Source organism: Lichenostomus cassidix, chromosome 28 (assembly GCF_008360975.1).
Source record: "Lichenostomus cassidix isolate B80296 chromosome 28, HeHo_3.0, whole genome shotgun sequence".
Taxonomy (NCBI): domain Eukaryota; kingdom Metazoa; phylum Chordata; class Aves; order Passeriformes; family Meliphagidae; genus Lichenostomus; species Lichenostomus cassidix.
This window is the reverse complement of record NC_139508.1, coordinates 2,314,373-2,328,689: the sequence shown is the minus strand read 5'-3', so window position 1 is coordinate 2,328,689 and position 14,317 is coordinate 2,314,373. Positions and strand designations below refer to the sequence as shown.

At 43.2% G+C, this 14,317-nt stretch overlaps 1 protein-coding gene across 1 annotated transcript in view; it reads right to left on the bottom strand.

The window, feature by feature from the left end:
• LOC146426150 (transcriptional repressor p66-alpha-like) overlaps nt 1-14,317 on the bottom strand; it is a 51,787-nt gene that overhangs the window by 14,434 nt on the left and 23,036 nt on the right. Inside the window, exons 3-5 of the mRNA XM_085040746.1 lie at nt 9,634-9,884; nt 7,998-8,145; nt 3,860-3,991 (exon numbers count right to left, since the gene is read on the bottom strand). Of these exons, the coding sequence (XP_084896872.1) occupies nt 3,860-3,991; nt 7,998-8,145; nt 9,634-9,878 (525 nt within the window). The 5' untranslated portion in view covers nt 9,879-9,884. The remainder of the gene's footprint in view (nt 1-3,859; nt 3,992-7,997; nt 8,146-9,633; nt 9,885-14,317) is intronic.

Here is a 14,317-nt window from a genome sequence, read left to right as displayed (position 1 = left end):
ATACAGGAAAGAGGGAAAAGGGAAAGGGAAAGGGGAAAACTGGGAATTTTGGGGAAAAGTGGGAATTTTGGGGAAAAAAAGAGGGAAGAGGGGAAGTGGGAATAGGGAATGGGGAAAGTGGGAATTTCGGGGGAGAGTGGGAATTGGGAATACAGGAAAGAGGGAAAAGGGAAAGAGAATAGGGAGAGAGGGAATAGGGAAAAGTAGGAATTTTGGGGAAAAGTGGGAATTTTGGGGGAAAAAAGAGGGAAAGTGGGAATAGGGAATGGGAATAGGGGAAAAGTGGGAATTCTGGGAAAAAAAGTGGGAATTGGGAATAGAGGAAAGTTGGAATAGGGAAAGAGGGAATGGAGAAAAGTGGGAATTTTGGGAAAAAAATAGGGAAGAGAGGAAGTGGGAATAAGGAATAAGGAAAAGTGGAAATTTGGGGAAAAGTGGGAATTGGGAACACAGGAAAGAGGGAATAGGGAAAAGAGGGAATTTTGGGGGAAAGTGGGAATTAGGAATACAGGAGAGATGGAATAGGGAGAGAGGGAATTGGGAATGGGAATAGGGGAGAAGTAGGAATTTTGGGGGAAAGTGGGAATTTGGGGAAAAGGGAGAATTGGGAATACAGGAAAGAGGGAATAGGGAGAGAGGGAATTGGGGAGAGAGGAATGGGAAAAAGTGGGAATTTTGGGGAAAAAAGAGAGAAAAGGGAAAGTGGGAATAGGGAATGGGAATTGGGGAAAAGTGGGAATTGGGGGAAAAGTGGGAATTGGGAATAGAGGAAAGAGGGAATAGGGAAAAGTAGGAATTTTGGGGAAAAGTGGGAATTTTGGGGAAAAAAGAGGGAAAGTGGGAATAGGGAATGGGAATAGGGCAAAAGTGGGAATTTTGGGGAAAAAAGAGGAAAGAGGGAAAAGGGAAAGTGGGAATTGGGAAAAGCAGGAATAGGAAAAAACCAAGGAACAGGGAAAAGTGGGAATTCTGGGGAAAAGTGGGAATTTTGGGGAAAAGTGGGAATTTTGGGGAAAAGTGGGAATTGGGAATACAGGAAAGAGGGAAAAGGGAAAAGCAGGAATAGGAAAAAACCAAGGAACAGGGAAAAGTGGGAATTCTGGGGAAAAAAAGAGGGAAGAGGAAAAAGATGGAATAGGGAAAGAGGGAATATAGGAAAGAGGGAATAGGGAAAAGTGAGAGGGGAAAGTGGGAATTTGGGGAAAAGTGGGAATTGGGAATACAGGAAAGAGGGAATAGGGAAAGGGAATAGGGAAAAGTGGGAATAGGGAAAAGCAGGAATAGGAAAAAAAACCCAAGGAATAGGGAAAAGTGGGAATTTTGGGAAAAAAAGAGGGAATAGGGAAAAGAGGGAAGAATAGGGAATAGGAATAGGGAAAAGTGGGAATTGGGAAAGAGAGAATTGGAAAAGAGGGAATTGGAAAAGGAATGCAGGAAAGAGGAATTAGGGAATGAAATAGGGAAAAGTGGGAATGGGAAAATTGGGAATATAGGAAAGGGAGAATAGGGAAAGAGGGGATTGGGAAAAATGGGAACAAGGAAAAGAGGGAATATGGGCAAGAAAGAGAGAATGGGGGAAGTGGGAACAGGAAAATTGGGAATTCAGGAAAAGAGGGAACAGGGAAATTGGGAATACAGGAGAAGTAGGAATCCAGGAAAAGTGGGAATGAGGAAAGTGGGAATTCAGGAAAAGTAGGAATCCAGGAAAATTGGGAATCCAGGAAAAGTGGGAATTCAGTAAAGTAGGAATTCAGGAAAAGTGGGAATGAGGAAAGTGGGAATTCAGGAAAAGTAGGAATCCAGGAAAAGTGGGAATCCAGGAAAAGTGGGAATGAGGAAAGTGGGAATCCAGGAAAAGTGGGAATTCAGGAAAATTGGGAATCCAGGAAAGCAGGGAATGCACAGCAGAGCTCCTCAGGAAAATCCTGCGGGATTTTGGCTCCTCCTGCTCTTCTGGGAATGATTGATTTGGGAATGATTTGGGAATTCAGGAGCAGGAAAATCCCAAGGGATGCTCGGCATGGATTGCTGCTCAGCATTCCCAAAATTCCCACAATTCCAGTGGGAAAAAGTTGATGGAAAAATCCTGAAAATCCCTTTGGATGGGAAGAAATTCGGGATGAATTCTGCCGCGGAGCCAAACCTCAGAATTCCCAAAATTCCCAAATAAAAGTGGGAAAAAGTGGAGGGAAAAGGCTGGAAAACCCTTTGGATGTGAAGAAATTTGGGATAAATTTTCCCCTCCAAATTCTGACATTCCAGAAATGCTGGAATTCTGGGATTTTCCCTCTGGAATTCTGAGATTTTTCCCTCTGGAATTCTGGGAAAAGGGAGATTGCAGCTCCAGGAGTGATGTCTCCATCCCAAAAATTTCCCTGGGAAAAATGGGAAAATCCCAATTTTTTGGGATGGGAAAATCCCAACTTTTGGGATAGAAAAAGCAGGAAAATACGGAAAATCCAGCTAGGAAAACTGGGAAAATCCCAACCTTTTGGGACAGGAAAAATGGGAAAAAATAATCTTCTGGGATGGGAAAAATGGGAAAATCCCAACTTTTGGGATGGGAAAATCAGGAAATTCCTAACATTCTGAAGTGGGAAAATCCCAATGTTCTGGGATGGGAAAAGTGGGAAAAATGGGAAAAGTGGGAAAATTCCAATAATCTGGGATGGGAAAAATGGGAAAATCCTGATTTTTGGGATAGGAAAAATGAGAAAATCCTTACTTTTTGGAAGAAGAAAACTGGGAAAAGTGGGAAAATCCCATTTTTTTGGGACAGGAAAATCAGGAAAATCCCAATTTTTGGGATGGGAAAAGTGGGAAAATTCTAATATTCTGGGATGGGAAAAATGGGAAAATTCCAATTTTTGGGACACGAAGATCAGGAAAATGCCAATTTTTGGGACAGGAAAATGAGGAAAATCCCAATTTTTGGAATCGGAAAAATGAGAAAATCCCAATTTTTGGGTATAGAAAAACTGGGAAAAGTGGGCAAATCCCAATTTTTGGGACAGGAAAATCAGGAAAATCCCAATTTTTGGGACAGGAAGATGAGGAAAATCCCTATTTTTGGAATAGGAAAACAGGGAAAAGTGGGAAATTCCTAATTTCTGGGATAGGAAAACTGGGAAAATCCCAATTTTTGGAATAGGAAAACTGGGAAAACTGAGAAAATCCCAATTTTCGGGATGGGAAAATCAGGAAAATCCCAATTTCTGGGACAGGAAAAGTGGGAAAATCCCAATTTTTGGAATAGGAAAACTGGGAAAAGTGGGCAAATCCCAATTTTTGGGACAGGAAAATCAGGAAAATCCCAATTTTTGGGATGGGAAAAATGGGAAAATTCCAACCTTTTGGGAAGGGAAAAAATGGAAAAATTGGGAAAATTCCAATATTCTGGGATAGGAAAACTGGGAAAATCCCAATTTCTGGGATCAGAAAAATGGGAAAAATGGGAAAATCCCAATTTTTGGGATGGGAAAGAGTGGGAAAATCCCAATTTTTAAGATAGGAAAAATGGGAAAACTGGGAAAATCCCAATTTTTGGGATGAGAAAAATGGGAAAATCCCAATTTTTTGGGGATAGGAAAAATGAGAAAATCCCAATTTTTGGGTATAGAAAAACTGGGAAAAGTGGGCAAATCCCAATTTTTGGGACAGGAAGATGAGGAAAATCCCAATTTTTGGAATAGGAAAACTGGGAAAAGTGGGAAATTCCCAATCTCTGAGAAAGGAAAAATGGGAAATTCCCAATTTTTGGAAGAGGAAAACTGGGAAAAGTGGGCAAATCCCAATTTTTGGGACAGGAAAATCAGGAAAATCCCAATTTTTGGGATAATAAAACCCAGGAGATTCCCACCTTCTGGGCAGGAGTTTCCTTCTGGCTCTGACTCTGGCGAAGTTTCTTCAGCAGCACCAGTTTGGCTTCTTCCAGCCTGAGCTCCTCCTTGAGAGCTTTGATCAGCCTCTCCCTCTCCTCGGGGCTGCTCCGCTGGGAATTCCGGGGAAAAACGGGAAAAAAATGGGAAAAAATAGAGAGAGAGAATTATTGTGGGAATTCTGAGGGGTTTTGGGGTGTTTTACATTGGAAAAAGTGGGAATTGTGAGGGAAAAATGGGAATTTTCACATTGTTTCCCTTAAAAAGTGAATGGGAATTAACAACAGAAAGAGAAATCTGAGGGAAATGTGGAGTTTTGGGATGATTTCCATTGAAAAAATGGGAATTCTGAGGGGAAATTTTGAGGTTTTATGGATGTTTTCCATGAAAAATGAGAGGGAATTAAAGGAATGAGAGGGAATTCCTTGATCAGCCTTTCCCTCTCCTCGGGGCTGCTCCGCTGGGAAAACAGGGAAAAATGGGAAAAAAAACAGAAAAAATGGGAAAAAATAGAGAGAGAGAATTATTGTGGGAATTCTGAGGGGTTTTGGGGTGGTTTACACAGGAAAAAGTGGGAATTTTGAGAGGAAAATCTGAATTTTCGCATTGTTTTCCTTAAAAACGGAATGGGAATTAATAGTAGGGAGGGAATTCTGAGGGAAATGTGGAGTTTTATGGGTTTGTTTTATTTAAAAAGTGGGAATTCTGAGGGGAAATGTGGAGTTTTATGGGTTTATTTCATTTAAAAAGTGGGAATTCTGAGGGGAAGTGTGGAGTTTTGGGGCGATTTTCATTTAAAAAGTGGGAATTTTAAGGCGAAAATGGGAATTTTCACATTGTTTCCCTTAAAAACTGAATGGAATTAACAATAGAAAGAGAAATCTGAGGGAAATGTGGAGTTTTGGGATGATTTCCATTAAAAAAGTGGGAATTCTGAGGGGAAAATTTGAGTTTTTATTGTTTTTTCCATGAAAAATGAGTGGGAATGAATGGAGTGAGAGGGAATTCCTGGATTAGCCTCTCCCTCTCCTTGGGGCTGCTCCGCTGGGAAAACGGGGAAAAATCCGGGAAAAAAATGGGAAAAATGGGAAAAAATAGAGAGAGAATTATTGTGGGAATTCTGAGGGGTTTTGGGGTGTTTTACATTGGAAAAAGTGGGAATTTTGAGGGAAAAATCTGAATTTTCGCATTGTTTTTGTTAAAAACGGACTGGGAATTAATAGTAGGGAGGGAATTCTGAGGGGAAATGTGGAGTTTTATGGGTTTGTTTCATTTAAAAAGTGGGAATTCTGAGGGGAAATGTGGAGTTTTGCAGTGATTTTCTTTTAAAAAGTGGGAATTTTGAGGCGAAAATGGGAATTTTCACATTGTTTCCCTTAAAAAGTGAATGGGAATTAACAACAGAAAGAGAAATCTGAGGGAAATGTGGAGTTTTGGGATGATTTCCATTGAAAAAATGGGAATTCTGAGGGGAAAAGTTGAGTTTCTATTGTTTTTTCCATGAAAAATGAGTGGGAATGAATGGAGTGAGAGGGAATTCCTGGATTAGCCTCTCCCTCTCCTCAGGGCTGCTCCACTGGGAATTCCAGGGAAAAATGGGAAAAAAACCAGAAAAAATGGGAAAAAAATAGAGAGAGAGAATTATTGTGGGAATTCCGAGGGGTTTTGGGGTGTTTTACACAGGAAAAAGTGGGAATTTTGAGGGGAAAATCTGAATTTCCGCATTGTTTTTGTTAAAAACGGAATGGGAATTAATAACAGGGAGGGAATTCTGAGGGAAATGTGGATTTTATGGATGTTTTCCATAAAATGTGAGTGGGAATGGATGGAATAGAGAGGGAATTCTGAGGGAAATGTGGAGTTTGGGGATGTTTTCCATTGAAATCCAATCCCAGATTTTTCCCATCCCATCGCCCATTTTTTCCCACCCAATCCCACATTTTCCCACCCCAATCCCAGACTTTTCATCCTGGATTTTTCCCATCCAATCCCTAATTATTCCCATCCAAATCCCAGATTTTTCCCCCTGGGTTTTTCCCATCCCAATCCCACATTTCCCATCCCAATCCCATATGATTTTTCCCTCTGGATTTTTCCCCCCCAATCCCATATTATTCCCACCCAATCCCAGATTTCCCCCCCCAAGTCCATATGATTTTCCCATCCCAATCCCACATTTTCCCCCCCAGTCCCATGTGATTTTCCTCCCAATCCCATATTTTCCCCTGGATTTTCCCATCCCAATCCCACATTTCCCACCCCAATCCCATATTTTTCCCTGGATTTTCCCCAATCCCATATTTTTTCAGGACAGTCCTGGATTTTTAATCCCAGATTTTCCCCCTGGATTTTCCCATCCCAATCCCACATTTTCCCCCAGTCCCATGTGATTTTTCCCCCCAATCCCAGATTTTCCCATCTCACTCCCAGATTTTTCCCATCCCAATCCCAGATTTTCCCCCTGATTTTCCCATCCCAATCCCACATTTCCCACCCCAATCCCATGTGAATTTTTCCCTCCCAATCCCAGATTTTTCATCCCACATTTCCCACCCCAATCCCAGATTTTTCCCCCTGGATTTTCCCACCCCAATCCCACATTTTCCCCCAGTCCCATGTGATTTTTCCCTCCCAATCCCATATTTTTCCCTGGATTTTCCCCCCCAATCCCATATTTTTTCAGGACAGTCCTGGATTTTTAATCCCATATTTTTTCCCCTGGATTTTCCCTTCCCAATCCCACATTTCCCTTCCCAATCCCACATTTCCTATCCCAATCCCACATTTCCCACCCCAATCCCAGATTTTTTCCCCTGGATTTTTCCCCCCCAATCCCAGATTTTCCCATCTCACTCCCACATTTTCCCATCTCAATCCCAGATTTTTCATCCCAGATTTTTCACCCCCAATCCCAGATTTTTCTCCCTGGATTTTTCCCCCAATCCCATATTTTCCCCCCAATCCCATATGATTTTCCCTCCCAATCCCAGATTTCATCCCACATTTCCCACCCCAATCCCAGATTTTTCCCTGGATTTCCCCCCAATCCCATATGATCTTCCCCCCAGTCCCATGTGATTTTCCCTCCCAATCCCAGATTTCTCCCCTGGATTTCCCACCCCAACCCCAGATTTTTCCCCTGGATTTTCCCCCCCAATCCCATATTTTTTCAGGACAGTCCTGGATTTTTAATCCCAGATTTTTCCCCCTGGATTTTCCCATCCCAATCCCACATTTCCCATCCCAATCCCATATTTTTCCCCTGGATTTTCCCATCCCAATCCCACATTTTTCCCCCTGGATTTTCCCACCCCAATCCCACATTTTTCCATCCCAATCCCACATGATTTCCCCCCCAATCCCATGTGATTTTTCCCATCCCAATCCCAGATTTTTCATCCCACATTTCCCCCAATCCCACATTTCCATCCCAATCCCAGAATTTTCCCCCTGGATTTTCCCATCCCATCCCACATTTTCCCCCCCAATCCCACATTTTTCCAGGCTGATCCAAGATTTTGCATCCTGAATTTTTCCCATCCCAATCCCACATTTTCCCCCCCAGTCCCACATTTTTCACCCTGAATTTTTCCCACTCAATCCTGGATTTTTCCACCCCAATCCCATATTTTTCCCCCTGGATTTTCCCCAATCCCATATTTTTTCAGGACAGTCCTGGATTTTAATCCCAGATTTTCCCTGGATTTTCCCATCCCAATCCCACATTTTCCCCCATCCCCCTGGATTTTCCCATCCCAATCCCATATTTTCCCCCCCAATCCCATGTGATTTTTCCCTCCCAATCCCAGATTTTTCATCCCACATTTCCCACCCCAATCCCAGATTTTTCCCCTGGATTTTCCCATCCCAATCCCACATTTCCCATCCCAATCCCATATGATTTTCCCCAATCCCATGTGATTTTTCCCCCCCAATCCCACATTTTTCCCAGATTTCCCACCCCAATCCCACATTTTCCCTCCCCAATCCCATATGACTTTCCTACCCAATCCCAGATTTTTCATTCCGGATTATTCCCATCCCAATCCCACATTTCCCACCCCAATCCCATATTTTTCCCCTGGATTTTCCCACCCCAATCCCATATTTTCCTCTCACCAGCAGCAGCTGGGAGCTGCTGTCCCTGTCCCTGTCCCTGTCCCTGGCAGTCACCCTGCTGATCCCGTTCATCCTGGGGCTGGAAGGTTCATTGTCGGACAGAACGATCACATCCGGGGAGGGAACGCGACCCTCCCGCCGGGAATCCCTGGAAATTCGTGGAAAAAAACGGGAATGATGGGAATTCCATGGGAAAAATTTGAGAAAACTAGTCAGAGTGAGGGAAATCCATGGGAAATACAGCAAAAATCCAGGGAAAAACAGTTGGGAATGAGCAGAACTCCATGGGAAATACAGGGAAAAAAACAGTTGGGAATGAGCGGAATTCCATGGGAAAATCCAGCAAAAAAATCCAGGGAAAACCAGTTGGGAGTGAGGGAAATGCATGGGAAAAGTCATGGAAAAACAGCTGGAATGAGGGAATTTGGGGGAAAATTCATGGAAGAACAGCTGGGAGTGAGGGAAATCCATGGGAAAATCCAGGCAAAACACCAGGAGAGAGGGAAATACAAGGAAAAATCCATGGGAAAATATCAGGAGTGAGAGAAATCCATGGGAAAATTCATGGAAAAGCAACGGGAATGAGCGGAATTCGGGGGAAATCCAGCGAAAAATCCAGAGAAAAACAGCCAAAGTGAGGGAAATCCATGGGAAAAGTCATGGAAAAACAGTGGGAATGAGGGAAATCCATGGGAAATACATGGAAAAATCCAGGGAAAAACAGCTGGGAATGAGCAGAATCCATGGGAAATCCAGGGAAAAACAGCTGGGAATGAGTGGAATTTGGGGAAAATCCGGCGAAAAATCCAGGGAAAAACAGCCAAAGTGAGGGAAATCCATGGGAAATATGGAAGGGAATGAGGGAATCCAGGGAAAAATCCAGGGAAAAATACCAGGAGTGAGAGAAATCCATGGGAAAAACAGTTGGGAATTAAGAGAAATCCTGGAAAAACACCAGAAAAAATATTGGAAGAGAGGGAAATGCATGGGAAAAATCCATAGCAAAACCACACAGGGAATGAGGGAAACCTAGGGGAAAATCCCAGAAAAACACAGGGAATGAGCAGAATTTGGGGGAAAATCCAGGGAAAACCAGCTGGGAATGAGGGAATTCAGGGAAAAGCAGCCAGGAGTGAGGGAAATCTAGGGAAAATCCAGGGGAAAGCACTAGGATTGAGGGAAATCCACAGGGAAATCCAGGGAAAAACAGCTGGGAGTGAAAGAAATCCAGGGAAAAGCAATCAGGAATGAGGAAATCCAGGGGAAAAATCCAGGGGAAAACTTTGGGAGTGAGGGAAATCCAGGGAAAATGGATGGGAATGGGGGAAATCCAGGGAAAAATACACCAGGAGTGAGGAAAATCCAGGGGAAAATCCATGGAAAAACAGCTGGGAATGATGGAAATCCAGGGAAATATAGGGAAAAACAATGGGAGCGGGCGAAATCCATGGAAAAATCCATGGAAAAAGATTGGGAATGAGGGAAATTAATGGAAAAACCCACAGAGAATGAGGGAAATCCATGGAAAAACTCCACCCAATCCAAACTCCCTTCATCCCAAACTCCATCCCGACAAACCCCACAATCCAGAATTCCCAAAATTCCCCAAAATCCCGGAATTCCCAGCATTTCTCACCCCTTGGAAGTGCTCATGTCCACAGGCTCATCCCCAGCCGGGCTCTCCGCCTGCAGGGAGGATTTCCCGTCGGGAATTTTGGGAATTTTGGGGATTCCGGCGGCCGCAGGCTCTCCCTCGGGGCCGGGATCGGCTCCAGGGATGGATTTTTCCATGCGGGATTTCTTGGATTCGGGATCAGCCGCCGAGCAATCTCTGTCCAGAGCTCGCTTCTGGCTGCGCGTGCGACACTGCTCCTCCGTCATGGCCGGCTGGGAAATAATGGGGAAAAATGAGAATTCTGGGGGAAATATGGGGAAAATGGGAAAAATCTGGGGGGAATCCGCGGGAAAATGGGGAAAATCCATGGAAAAATAGGGAAAATCCGTGAGAAAATGGGGAAAAATGTGAAAAAATGAGAATTCTGGGAAAAATCCGTGAGAAAATGGGGAAAATCTGTGGGAAAATGGAGAAAATCTGGGGGAAAATGGAGAAAATCTAAAATGGGGAAAATGGGGAAAATCCGTGAGAAAATGGGGGGAAATGGGGAAAATCTGTGAGAAAATCGGGGAAAATGGGGGAAATCTGTGAGAAAATGGGGAAAATCCATGGAAAAATGGGGAAAATCCGTGAGAAAATGGCGAAAATCTGTGGGAAAATGGAGAAAATCTCTGGGAAAATGGGGAAAAATGGGGAAAATACGCGAGAAAATGGGAAAAATTGGGGAAAATCTGTGAGCAAATGGGAAAAAATGGGGAAAATCCATGGAAAAATGGGGAAAATCCGTGAGAAAATGGGGAAAATACGTGAGAAAATGGGAAAAAATGGGGAAAATCTCTGAGAAAATGGGAAAAAAATGGGGAAAATCCGTGAGAAAATGGGGAAAAATGTGAAAAAATGAGAATTCGGGGAAAAATCTGGGGGAAAAATGAGAATTCTGGGAAAAATCCGTGAGAAAATGGGGAAAATCGGGGGGAAAATGGGGAAAATCTGTGAGAAAATGGGGAAAAATGGGGAAAATCTGTGAGAAAATGGGGAAAATAAGTGAGAAAAATGGGAAAAAAATGGGAACAATCCGTGAGAAAATGGGGAAAATCTGTGGGAAAATGGGGGAAATCCATGAGAAAATGGGAAAAAATGGGGAAAATCTGTGAGAAAATGGGAAAAAATGGGGGAAATCTGTGAGAAAATGGCGAAAATCTGTGGGAAAATGGAGAAAATCTGGGGGAAAATGGGGAAAAATGGGGAAAATACGTGAGAAAATAGGGGGAAATGGGGAAAATTTGTGAGAAAATGGGAAAAATTGGGGAAAATCTGTGAGAAAATGGGGAAAATCCATGAGAAAATGGGGAAAAGGGGGAAAATCCGTGAGAAAATGGAAAAAAAACATGGGAAAATGGGAAAAAATGGGGAAAATCTGTGAGAAAATGAGGAAAAATGGGGAAAATCTGTGAGAAAATGGGAAAAATCTGTGGGAAAATGGGGAAGAGTCCTCGGTCATGGCCAGCTGGGAATGGGAAAAAATGAGAATTCTGGGAAAAATCTGGGGGAAAAATGAGGATTCTGGGAAAAATTCGTGAGAAAATGGGAAAAAAATGGGGAAAATCTGTGAGAAAATGGGGAAAAATGAGAATTATGGGAAAAATCTGTTGGAAATCCATGGAAAAATCCATGGAAAATGGGTAAGAGTCCTCCATCATGGCGAGTTGCGGAAAAATGGGAAAAAATGGGAATTCTGGAAAAAATCCAGGGAAAAATGGGAAAAAAAGTGGGAAAAGTGAGAATTCTGGGAAAAATCCATGGGAAAATGGGAATGATTGGAACGGTCGGAATCCTCAGTCATGGTGGGAGCTGGAAAAACAGGAAAAAACATGGAAAAAATGGGGGAAATCCACGGAAAAATGGGAAAAATTGGGATTTGTAGGAGTCCTCCGTCACGGCCAGCTGGGACAGGAAAAAACACGGAAAATTGGGAAAAAAATGGGGAAAATCCGTGAGAAAACGGGAAGAATCCATGGAAAAATGGGAAAAATCCATGGAAAAATGGGGAAAAATCCGTGAGAAAATGGGGAAAATCTGTGGGAAAAGTGAGAATTGTGGGAAAAATCCATGGGAAAACGCAAAAAATCCATGGGATAAAAAGAGAATTCTGGGAAAAATCCATGGGAAAACAGGAAAAATCCATGGGAAAATGGGAAAAAATGGGAATTGTGGGAATGGTGAGATCCCAGGAAAGGGGAAAACCTGGAAAAGGGTGAGAAACTTGGGAAAAAAAGGGGAAAAATCCTGGGAAAAGGAAGATCTCAGGGAGTTAAAAATCCTGGGAATTCAACTTCAATTCCATCTTTCCCAAACTTTTCCAGCCTGAATTCCACAATTCCCAAACTTTTAATTGGAAATTCAGCCCCAAGTCCATTATTCCCACACTTTTTCCTGGGAATTCAGTGCTAATTCCACAATTTCCAAACTTTTCCAACCCCCAAATTCCATTATTCCCGAACTTTTTCCCGAAAATTCAGCAGCAATTCCACAATTCCAAACTTTTTCATCCCAAATTCCATGATTCCCACACTTTTTTCCCTGGGAATTTATCCCCAATTCCACAATTCCCAAACTTTTTCAGTCCCCAAATTCCACAATTCCCAAATTTTTTCAGCCCAAACTCCACTATTCTCTCACTTTTTCCCTTGAAATTTCCCCCAAATTCCACAATTCCTGATTTTTTTAATGGGAATTCAGCTCCAATCCCACAATTCCCCAATTTTTTCAACCCAAATTCCACAATTCCCACACTTTTTTCCTGGGAATTCACCCCAAATTCTACAATTCCCAAACTTTTTCATCCCCAAATTCCACCCTTCCCACACTTTTAATTGGAAATTCAACCCCAATTAGATTATTCCCAAACTTTCTCAGTCCAAATTCCATTATTCCCACACTTTTTTCCCCTGGGAATTCATCCCCAAATCCACAATTCCCAAAACTTTTCATCCCAAATCTCACTTTTCTCACACTTTCAACTGGAAATTTATCCCAAATTCCACAATTCCCAAACTTTTTCAGCCCCAAACCCTCCAATTCCCAAACTTTCCCATCCCCAAATTCCATTATTATCACAATTTCAATTAGAAATTTATCCCCAAATCCACAATTCCCAAACTTTTTCTGCCCAAATTCCTCAATTCCCAAAGTTTTTCATCCCAAATCCCACAATTCCCACACTTTTTAAATTGAAAATTCAACCCCAAATTCCACAATTCCCAATTTTTTCCTGGGAATTCAGCTCAAATCCCATCTTTCCCAAACTTTTTCAGCCCAAATTGCAGAATTCCCACACTTTTTGATCCCAAATCCCACAATTCCCAAACTTTTTCACCCCAAATTCCTCAATTCCCAAACTTTCCCATCCCCAATTCCATTACTATCACAATTTTAATTGGAAATTTATCCCTAAATCCACAATTCCCAAAACTTTTCAGCCCAAATCCCACACTTCCCACACCTTTTTCCTGGGAATTCAACCCAAATCCACAATTCCCAAACTTTTTCTGCAGAAATCCCACAATTCCCACACTTTTAATTGGAAATTCAGCCCCAATTCCAAACTTTTTTCTTGGGAATTCATCCCCAAATCCACAATTCCCAAACTTTTTCAGCCCAAATCCTACCATTCCCAAACTTTTTTCCCTGAAATTCACCCCAAACTCCTCAATTCCCGAACTTTCCCATCCCCAATTCCATTATTATCACAATTTCAATTGCAAATTCAGCCCCAATTCTAAAATTCCCAAACTTTTTCAGCCCCAAATCCCACAATTCCCAAACTTTTCACCCCAAACTCCCCAATTCCCAAACTTTCCCACCCCAATCCCCACTCTCCCCCTCCCTCCCATCCCAAAAATCCCCCAAATCCCCAAAATCCCGGGAATTTCCCCTATTTTTTCCCGGGAAAAGGGGGGCGTGCCGGTGGGCGTGGCCGGGCGGGATTTTTTTTGGGAATTCCCGAATTCCCATCGCTGCCCGAGCCCCGCGGGGCTCCCGGCGCGCCAAGGGTTAATCGCTGCCATTTCCCACATTCCCGAAAAAACTGCGGGAACAAAATGGCAGCGCTTAACCCCTGCCGTGCCGCGCCGGAGCCGCTCTGCCCGCCTGGGAACTCCCGGGAAATCTCTTGGAATTCCCGGGAAATCTCTTGGAATTCCCGGGAAATCTCTCGGAATTCCCGGGAAATCTCTTGGAATTCCCGGGAAATTCCCTCTCTGCTCCCACCGGGAGTTATCCCGATTTTCTGGGCTGGGAATTCCCTGGGATTCCCAGGAAATTTCCTCTACTTCCCGCGAAATTCCCTCTCTGCTCCCACCGGGAGTTATCCCGATTTTCCTGAACTTCTGGGAGTCACTTCTGGGCTGGGAATTCCCTGGAATTTCCGGGATTCCCTTCTGGATCCCACCGGGATTTATCCCGATTTTCTGGGCTGGGAATTCCCTAAGATTGTCGGGAAATTCCTGGGAATTCCCGGGAATTTCTGGGATTTCTTCCCCGTTCCCATCGGGATTTATCCTGATTTCCCGGGATCGCTGGGAATTCCCTGAAATTTCCGGTATTCCCTCCTCGTTCCCATGAGGATTTATCCCGATTTTCCTGAACTTCTGGGAGTCACTGCCAGGCTGGGAATTCCCTGAATTTTTGGGAATTTCCGGGGATT